The 10,936-nt window shown below is 39.0% G+C and overlaps 1 protein-coding gene across 1 annotated transcript; it reads left to right on the forward strand.

The window, feature by feature from the left end:
- Positions 1 to 457: 457 nt before the first annotated feature.
- Positions 458 to 9,400, forward strand: LOC138651321 (phospholipase A2 inhibitor 25 kDa subunit-like). Its single transcript, XM_069741420.1, has 6 exons — positions 458 to 475; positions 586 to 661; positions 823 to 936; positions 7,078 to 7,224; positions 7,977 to 8,117; positions 9,063 to 9,400. The coding sequence occupies exons 2-6, from the start codon at positions 610 to 612 to the stop codon at positions 9,254 to 9,256; spliced, it is 648 nt and encodes a 215-aa protein (XP_069597521.1). The 5' UTR covers positions 458 to 475; positions 586 to 609; the 3' UTR covers positions 9,257 to 9,400.
- The last annotated feature ends 1,536 nt before the right edge of the window (positions 9,401 to 10,936 follow it).

Raw genomic sequence — 10,936 nt, forward strand, 5'->3', positions numbered from 1 at the left:
AGATCACTAGACAGTTGTTTTGAGGGACCCAAAAAAAGTGCTTTAGTAAGTCAGTAAAAAGTAGGTAGGAGTATTTAAAACAAGAAAATGATAAGGGTGCCCATACTTATGCACCTGTCAAATTTTGTTTGAATGCAGATTGCACATTTTCTGTTAGTACAATAAGCCTCATTTCAAGGCAGAAACATTACTGTGTCCAACAGTTATTAGATATATGAAACTGAAATATCTTATGCAAAAAAAACAATTTTTATAAAACATTAAGCTTAAGATTAATAAGGGTGCTCAAACTTTTTCATATAACTGTAAGCTTTTACTTTGAAGACACATTTGCATTGTCACCAAGGGTTAAAGACAGAAAGGAGGATTATATAGTTTGCATATTACATAGTTTACATGCTTGAAAAAAGACCCGACGAGGCCAAACAAGGGATAGGAAAGGGTGGGGAGTGCAGACTCTAACTTTCGATTCTTAGTAAGCCAGTTTTCCATTTCCGTTGGTTTAATATGTTTCTCCTCTTCCCCCCGCCCAATAAAACATTAATAAATTAATTTGTTTGATAAAAGATTTTCATTTCTTGATAGCACCGGTCTACAAAGAGCAGAACGATGATCTCCCTGATTGGAATCCTCGGCTTATTCTTGACCCTCGCAGCATCAAGTACGTTTTCTGAAACATTGTAATGCGAAGAACATATCTTTATTCTTTATTTGTTGAGTACGTGATTGAAGATTTTTCTCGGATGTCGCTGATCTCAGGTAGGTTGGAGACCAGAATGTCATTTATGATTAATCCACTGACCGACGCGCTTTTCTCTTTAGGTGACGCGCTCGTGTGTACTCAGTGCATGTCCGCATCCTCCTCATGCTCGGGCAGTAGCGTGATTTGTCCATCAGGCGACGTATGTTCATCTCAATATTCTGAATCCACTGTTGGTGAGTGATAGGATTTACTCCATTTATTGGCGTTTCTTACATAATTATGTCTAAAGTTCATTTCCCTAACACTCAATTTCTCACCGTTTTTAATAAGTGAATGCGCACATTCTACAATATTTTTAAGAGCAGATTTCATAATGTTTTTGTAATTTTTTTCGTAAAAACCTGTATTTATTATTTGCACCGTTTTGTGGTTCATACGACTTTACAATCATTTGTTATTTCATTTTTAGTGAAATTGAATATGCTTAAATTTTTCATTTTTTTGTGATTTTCTCTTAGCAATGTAAAATAAGAATTTTTTTATTGTACTGATCATTACATATACAGTGATACAAGATTTTGAATTTTTTAAGTGTTTTTTAGTTAAAATAAATAACTTCTTTTTCCAAAAAAGTGTATTTTTCAATTTTTTTTTGTTCCAATAGTTTTTATTAGACTTTTACCTTTAACTGGGAAGGTAAAGAAAACAGGAAAGGAAGGGGAGGAAGGGGAGGGGATAAGATGAGGAAAGAAAATAAACCCCTAACTGTAAGGGAAAAGAGCAAGTTTACATACATGTATAAATTCACCTATTTGTGGTAAAATTTTAGACAATAAACTTATATTAATAAACAAAATGTAGTAATCTGGCGCTCAGTGAGAAAATAGCACCTGCTCTGTATGGGTATATTAGTATGACCCGTAACAACAAATAAATAATTCGGAACATGAAAATTTTCAATTTTTTTAACTCTTTTTTTCAACACTTAGAAGTGTCCTACATGGGGACTTAAACGCAAGATCTCCTAATTGCATTGGTTGCTTTGGTAATATTCTGTCCTAAATAAAATAAATCCAGCTCACCATATGACATATCCCTCTTTTTCAGAGGCTGGAGATCGCCATGTCAAAGCGTGGAAGTAATCAATGAGAAAGGACAGGGATCCAACTCAACGAACTGTGAGCAATCTTGATTCAGCTTGATAGAAGTTGGAGGAAAAAGCAAGGCTTCTTCACGTGACAGGCGGCATCAACGCGTTTCTAGTGACCTCATATCCTTAATCATGACGAATGATGCGCGGTTGCTCGTAATAAAGATTGTTCACAGTTCACTGAGCTGGATACCTGTCCATCCTCTTTAATATTCTGTGCTAAATATGCAATATAGAGAATTTCCTAACCTATCGGCATAAGCGCTGGTGCACACAACCAAAAAAATCGGATAAGTGCTAGCCATCGTTTTGACGGATTGCACTCACATTCTATGAGGCAGCGCACGCGTCCAATTTTTCTTCTTTGGACCGAGTCTGAAGAAAAAAAATCAAGCCATGCATGAATTGACTTCGATAATTGGATGGCACTCACCCATTCATATCGATGGGTCCGTGGAGAAAATCAAACTGTAGTCGGCTACCGTCCAAGTGCCGTTTGATTTTCATTGAAACACTGAATGGAGAAGAGGGATATTTTTTTTTTTTTTCGTTCTCCACATCGAAGAAAATCTCACATTACACTCTGATCAAATCTTACAAGAGTGGGATTAACCTAATGATTTTCTCAGATGGAGAACATACGGTCATATGCACGAGCCAAGGTCCATTAGGTTTTGAGCTACTGCAGACTCCAAGGTCGTTCTTAGTTCTAGCTATCATCGGACCCCTGCGGGGAGCTGATGGTGTTCTAAAAGGGAAAGATCTCCTTCTGGTAAAGGTACCTTCACACATAACGATATCGTTAACGCTTTTTGTGACGTAGCAACGATCTCGCTAACGATCTCCTTTATGTGTGACAGCGACCAACGATCAGGCCCCTGCTGGGAGATCGTTGGTCGTTGGGAATGATCAGGACCTTTTTTGGTCGCTGATCACCCGCTGTCATTGCTGGATCGGCGTGTGTGACGCCGATCCAGCGATGTGTTTACTTGTAACCAGGGTAAATATCGGGTTACTAAGCGCAGGGCCGCGCTTAGTAACCCAAGATTTACCCTGGTTACCATTGTAAAAGTTAAAAAAAAAAGACTACATACTCACATTCCGATGTCTGTCACATCCCCCGCCGTCAGCTTCCCTTCCTGTGAGCGCCGGCCGTAATGCAGAGCAAAGCAGTGATGTCACTGCTGTGCTCTGCTTTACGGCCGGCGCTGACACAGTCAGTGCGGGAAGCTGACGGCGGGGGATGTGACAGACATCGGAATGTGAGTATGTAGTGTTTTTTTTTTAACTTTTACAATGGTAACCAGGGTAAATATCGGGTTACTAAGCGCGGCCCTGCACTTAGTAACCCAATGTTTACCCTGGTTACCCTGGTTACCCGGGGACTTCGGCATCGTTGAAGACAGTTTCAACGATGCCGAAGTCGTTAAAAATATCACAGAAAAACTATATAAATGCAAGTGCCCAAAAAGAACAAAAGTAATTCACGGACTAAAGCACCAAATAAACTGATGAATATAATACACAATAAAACATAACTTTTACTATTAATGCAGATAAAAAATGACAACACTCATGACCTAAAAACGTCTACTGTAGGCTGACAAAAAGATACAGGGTGCACTCAGATCCTAATATATCACTATCTATACCCTACCTTGCTGCGGAGGTTGGCACCCTATAAATCCTGCACAATGGCGCCCCCGCTCAACGTAGGCTTACCCTGACTCACCCTATAAAGGTGAGGTAAATAGACACACAGCAGACCATACAAACAGACAAAGAAAAAGAATTGAATAAACCAATGTACTATGCAATTGGAGCAGCAGAGAGAATAAATAAAGTGCGCTTGTGCTATAATAAGTCAGTAATAGCGCACATTCAGTACACAATTGCACATATCCCCATATGGCTAATAGCCTTTTTGTGGGATTAGACTGTACCTAGATGCATACTACCTGTCTGCGGGGGTTGGCACCCTATAATCCTGCGCAAATGGCGCCCCCGCTCCCGTCGTCTGGCCCTAATTCGCCCTAACACTGCCAGATGGCAACTAAACCGGAAAAATACAAAAAACAGGCCGCACGTACAGTCACCAATAAAGGTAAACCATAACACCTAGCACAAAAAAAAAGACAAATCCCCAATTAGCATAGAAAATGCGTAAAAGTATACATATCTAAATGTGTGCATATAAGTATACATATCTCAGTATGTTCAACTCGACGCGTTTCCCCGAGGTCGGTTCATCAGGAGACATACTAGAAAACTCTCACTTATCTGAGTGACGGGTAGAGGATAAATCACTCAAGGAGGTGTGCGGTAGAGCAGTGGGGAACAATGTCCATCCCTGACCACAGGTTCCAATCAGCCGAAGTCGTTCCCCTGATCGTTGGTCGCTGGAGAGAGCTGTCTGTGCGACAGCTCCCCAGCGACCACACAACGACTTACCAACGATCACGGCCAGGTCGTATCGCTGGTCGTGATCGCTGGTCGTGATCGTTGGTAAGTCGTTTAGTGTAACGGTACCTTAACTCTGTACTTGCTGTGATCACTTTGTTCATGGCAAGTAAACACTCAAATAAGCATTGCAAACACTCAAATCCCCCTGCTACAGCTCTATTAGCAGGGATGTTGCTAAGCCGGTTTCTCCTGAGGATCCTCATCTCTGGTCAAACATCAATAATGACGTGAACGGATTGTGCAATCGCGAGAAATGGTTAATAAACACCGTATTGGCAAGCATGCCACAAATCAGAATCCTAACCCCTTTCATCACTAAAAAATAGATAAAGGGAACAACAAAATATAAGGTAAAAAAAAAAATTCCTCCACCATGATGTGAGCTTCAAAACTGGGCATATACCGGCTGAGTTATACAAGCGCCTCTAACACCAGAGGTCAGAGCCAGCTTTATTCCCTAAGGGGAATGGAATAGAAAGAATAAAGATAAAAAAAAAGGTTTCAAAAGAATGAAAAATAAACATTCAAATCAACTGTAAAAGTAAGGCTAAGTTCACACTGGGCGTTTTTGCTGCATTTTTTATGATCATTTTCTGCTGCTTTTTACGGTAGCAGCAAAGCCTATGAGACTCTAGAAATCTCATGCACACACTTTTTTTTGTCAGTATTTTGTGCTTTGCATGTTTTTTTGGACAATAGAGCATGTCACTTCTTTCAGCATTTTTTGTGTTTTTCACCCATTGAAATGAATGGGTGGTGTAAAAACGCTGAAAAAAAAACAACAATAGGACTTTTTTCAATGATAAACTTTATCAGCATGAGCAAGAGACAAATCTAGCACACCAAAGCCGCTGCAAAAAACACCAAGAAAAACGCAAGAAAAAAAAGGAAAACACACTGCAAAAATGCCCAGTGTGAACTTAAGGTCCAAACTATCAAAATACAAAAATTATTTAAACCATATAGTCAACGCCATAAAAAAAATAATTCAAAACACCATAATTGCTATTTTGGTCAGCACAACTCATCCAAAAAATGGAATAAAAGACAATCAAAATGTCATATGAACTTACCAGGATTAGGAATGTTTGGCATTTAAGAAGCGAAGGTTTCACAAAGGTTTTCACCTTAATTTTTTATTTTTCAAACATGTATATCTTTTTAATGGATTACCAATGAATTCACAATTTCATCTCTACTTGGATCTGGAATCTGGACCTTTTTTCAGTACCCCTGCAGGAACTTTCCTGCAGGAAATAAAAGGAAACACTCCCAGAGAAGGTCAGATCCTACTTTCCCTGTGTTGTATGATAAGACTCATGTAAAGCAAAGTCAAACAGATCTAGCTTCTGGTTAGTACAGTGTAGAAAAGCAGAGCAAAGCATGTGCCATTATAAAGACCCCTTGCAGCTCTTCTCTCACAGCACTGTCAGCTCTGCTTTGCTCCCCTTATGTTAAAAAAATAGAGTTGCGTTCTATTTTAAGCAGCCAAATTAATAATAGCAAAAACATATCAGATTGGAATTAGCATTTTCGAAATGACCTGGAAAGTCAGGTGTGGAGAGCATCATATTTTGTGGGGCTGTGGGTTCATAGCACTGTGTGGGACTTGTTGGGGCATCATACTGTGTGCAGGGGAACTGTGTGTGCATAATACTGTGTAGGGGCACTGTATTGTTGGAGGACCTGTAGGGGAATCATTCTCTGTGTGATATATACTGTTGTGGCATGATATTGTGTAGGGGCATCATACTATGGGGCTATTTTTGCAGTGTGGGGGAACGGTGGTAGCTTCATATTGTAGGGAGATTCATAGGTGATGTGGGCACATCATACTGTTGTGAATGACTGGGGACATCATAGCTTTAGGGGCAACTGTGGTGGCATCCTACTGTGGGGGGATTTGTGACACCATACTGTGTGGGAGTGTGACTGTTGGGGTATACTATTTTGTATACTATGGAAAAAAGCTGTGTAAGGGAATTCACTATGAGAATTTCATACCATTTATAGGGGACATTTTGGGGGCATCTTACTGTATGTTAAAAATTTGGAGGGGGTGACTTTAGAAGGGGCAAAATTACTGTGAATGTGCTGCAAAACTTGTCCTTCTCCCTGACTTTAAAAGTTGTCAGCTATGCCATTTTAACTTTCTGTCACCTCTGTGCTGTAACTCATCTTATTCCACTATTTTTTTTGTTTGTTTTTCTTGGGGGTGAGAATGGAGGTGGAGGGAGAGGCAAGTTAGAACTCTTGCAATGGGTCATTATCATTTCTTTGTAAACCTTTGTGTACTATACTCTATGGTGATGAGAAGGAGTAGCAGAAAGATTGTCCTGAGCTTTCTAATAAGTCTTTTAATTCACTCTAGAGCTGGATGCACAGCTGCACTGCTCAGTACTGCTGAATAAAGTCTTCCATGCTTATGCTTCTGCCTGTGTACTAGTCAAATAATGAAGAGCAGGTTTGTGTATGTGTATCACTGTGCTTTGTAGCTGTGTATGGGAGACACCATAGTAGCCAGTCTCAGAGTCAATTGCAAATTAAGAAATGGAGCATGGATGGCGAAACCGGTGAAAACACCAGAAACAAGTCCTATAATGGATAAAAATTGTATGCACATGCATTGGACAGCGTATTCTGAAAATATACAATTACTCTTCAAAGAAACCTTTTTGAACAATAGATCCAATCGCCTGTATGGTTGATATTATTTTTTAAAAATGTAGAAAACGATAATCTTTGTTATGTTTTCCTTTAGGTGGACTAAAGACCCAAACTTTACTCAGAGTATGCTCACCGCCATCTCAGTGTAGCATTAAGGGCAGCATAAGCACATCACAGCTACAATTAAGGATGGCCGCTTCATGTTGCGACACTGATAACTGTACTCCTGATCTTCCAGAATGTAAGTCAGCAATTTCTGATTTTTTTTCTATTCAAACCCCTAATTTGCAAAAGGAAATCATCCACTGACTCTAGTACTCCGCTAAAGACTATCACCAGCAGAGAAGACCAGCAAGGGGAAGATTTAAATAGTAGCACCTGAAATGAGATAGGATAGATTATATAACAAATGAAAAACACCTACTGTCCAAAAGGAATGGACAAAGCAAAAGGTAATCAGCCCCTGAAGAGCGACAGAACCTGTTGTGGCTCAGAGGACAGAGATGCCGAGATTCGAACAGAGCTCAGGATTGGCAATCTGTGCGTTTCATGGAAGCTCGATGTTCAATGAGCAGTCCGGACTTGTAATGTTCCCACAGATGTGTTCACTCTTACCTTTTCTTCAGATAATTAAGGATTCCATTTTTTAAAAAAACAAAAACAAAATTGATTCAATAGTGAAACATGTTAGCAAAACTCTTGACATGATTCAATCCACATCACATCCATTGAAGGCCGAATATAGGCACACATAGCATAGACACCTCATGGCAGAGTATCACAAAATCATGATTTTTTTTTCAAGCTGCTCATCTTGTGCCACACATGTTGAGCCAGGAGCAAAGACAAGAAAGGATATATCTATGTATAGTAAAAGGACAACTTTTCGAAGGAGGTCAAAAATTCTTCATAAGTATATACATGAAAAACATGATGGCATAAATGTAATGGATAAATAAGTCTACTTTCAACTTTTCCCTTTTATTTCTTTAGTGCCATCAAAAAGCACCAACTCCAATGAACTAGTCTGCCGATCCTGTATATCCGCTGACTCCACCTGGTGTCACACGCCGGATACTATACAATGCACCGGAGATGAGAATATGTGTCTTCTCCAATCAACAAAGATTTCAGGTACTAAAACCTATTCTTTTTTAAATTCACTTTAAAGGGAACTAAGGATAAGTACCGATGGGTCTTCTTCATATTTTATCATCATTGGACTAGTGAGAACAAAATAATTCTCCAACGTGCCCATTATAGACCAGGAAAATGATTTACTGTCCCCATTTAGAAAAAATTCAATAATTACATTTCTAGCATTTATTTTTGATTCGTTTTTGTTGCGTCGATACTGTATATACAATCTGTGTAATGCGCCTTTTCATATAAAGAGGTAAAGAGGTTGTCCACTACTTTTACATTGATGACCTATCTTTAGGATAGGTCATCAATGTCTGATCGGTGGGGGTGCAACACCAGGCTCGCCCATTGAACATTTGTTCTAGGTGCCGGCAGTGGCCAGAAGTGCTCAGTTATGGATTTGCACCATCTACTGAGAGTAACCACAAGCCCTCTATTCAAATCGAAAGGGGTGGATGTGCAGTACCCAGCCGTGGCCACTATCAGTAGATGGAGCCGTTCCGTGACTGAGCACTTCCAGCCAACACTTGCACCAAGAACAGCTGATCGGCATGAAGCCGGATGTCGCACTCCCACCGATCAGACATTGATGACCTATTCTAAGGCTAGGTCATCAATGTTAATTTGGTGGACTACCTCTTTACTAGGGTATACTCCCTTAACTATTGCTATACCTGTAAGAGGCATTGACATATCATTTTCATTCTGCTTATTGACGTTGAGGTTGAACAGTAGTGAGACCACTGGAAAAAATATATTTTATTTTGAGACTGTAATATTTAATAGGTCGGAGTGTCGGATAAAATATGAATAATATAATTTGCAAAATATACGTTACATAAACTAAATTTGAAAAATTGTAAATCAGACAAATATTAAAAATAGCCATTCACGATGCTTTGTGTGTAAAACCTTTTATCGCTTTCATTTGCGTAGGAAGCGCCTCATCTTCAACAGCCATTCGGGGATGTGCAACAAAATCCATCTGTGATCTCGGCAGCAACACTGCAGCCTTGGGCGGTTTAACAGTGGACGTTAAAACCGTCTGCACCAGTGGCAGCAAAAGTGTCCACAAACTCATCCTGAATCCGGCCGTTGTGTGTTTTCTACTTCTGAAATTGTTTTTCTAATAGTTTTTTTTTTAGGGATTCTTGGAAGAATGAGGCCAAAGCTATTTAAAGAGTAGTATATAATATATAATATAATATTAGTAGTATATAATAATATATAATATTCTTTAACTTAGCTTGGCTGGAAAATATACAAAAATCAAAGTATGTCACTTTTTTGCCTCTGTTCTTTTACTCTTTGTCTCTTGACTATTTTTCTTTACTCTTTTAAATCGAAATTTCCAAATTTCTTATAAGTTAAACCTCCTCCTCCTTTTTGAAAATTTAGCTTGAACTGATCTAATAAGTTATAATCCAAGATTTCCTTAACAAATGTTAACAAAATATAAAGAAGAATAAATCAATACAACACCGAAGACTTTGGGTCTTGTATGTTTGTTTTTTTTACTATTGGACATATAACTAAGGCTACGTTCAGACTAGCGTTGTGCGCCGCTGCGTCGGCGACGCAACGCACAACGCACGCAAAAACGCGGCAAAACGCACGCAAAAACGCTGCGTTTTGCGACGCGTGCATCGTTTTTTGCCGAAAATCGGACGCACGAAAAATGCAACTTGTTGCGTTTTCTTGGTCCGACGCTTGCGGCAAAAAAGACGCATGCGTCGCAAAACGCAACAAACAAAAACGCATGCGTCCCCCATGTTAAACATAGGGGCGCATGACGCGTGCGTCGCCGCTGCGTCGCCCGACGCTAACCCGACGCACACTAGCACAACGCTAGTCTGAACGTAGCTATCAAGCATATTTTTGGTTACTTTCATAAGAGATCAACATTTTTTTTCTTGTTAAGATATTCGCATAATGTTTGCCTCCTTTTTTACATTGGCGGACTATCCTTTAGGTAGTGTAATTTTTTATGTTTTTTATGTTTTTTTATGTCCCGACATACTTCCTCGTATAGTCAAAAAATACAAGGGAATATGTGTATGTTTTTCTGAATTTTTTTTTAGAAACGAGGACTAGTTAAACACATTTTAAGTAACTTTGCTTTTTTATCACAATAATTTTTGCACATCAGGAATGTTGTTTTTAAGAATGTGGGCAAGAAACAGTGATTGGGACAAGCGATGATTTTCAATGTATTATTTATTTTCTTTTCCTGCTTTATTTCTGAATTATTTAGGACAATATGTTCCTGATAAGATCATAAAAGACTTAAAAGGCTCATTTAAACATTTATCTGGCTGGATTTATATTGGTATTTTAACAAATCAACACTTATCAACATTCCCTTCATTATTAATAGCTCAGTTTTTAATTGCACAAAGTTTTTCACACCTATAAAAGGCTCCTCATTAGGATAAGTAAGAAATTTCTCATCAGTATTTATTTATCTTAATATCACAATGAGGTCACTAAGTGGTCCATAGTCTGTGGACTTAGATTCAGAATTACAAGTAGTTTATCACTAATGTATTAGTTGGCCCTTTAAATATAAATCCTTCTTTAGATATCACATTTACACTAGTGTTGAGCATTCCAATACCGCAAGTATTGGGTATCGGCCGATATTTGCTGTATCGGAATTCCGATACCGAGTTCCGATATTTTTGTGATATCGGAAATCGGTATCGGAGTGTGCGGTGCATAAGGTTCCAAGGGTCTGGAGGAGAGGAAACTCTCCTTCAGGCCCTGGGATCCATATTAATGTAAAAAATAAAGAATAAAAATAAAAAATA

This window comes from Ranitomeya imitator, chromosome 10 (genome assembly GCF_032444005.1).
Source record: "Ranitomeya imitator isolate aRanImi1 chromosome 10, aRanImi1.pri, whole genome shotgun sequence".
Classification (NCBI taxonomy): Eukaryota; Metazoa; Chordata; class Amphibia; order Anura; family Dendrobatidae; genus Ranitomeya; species Ranitomeya imitator.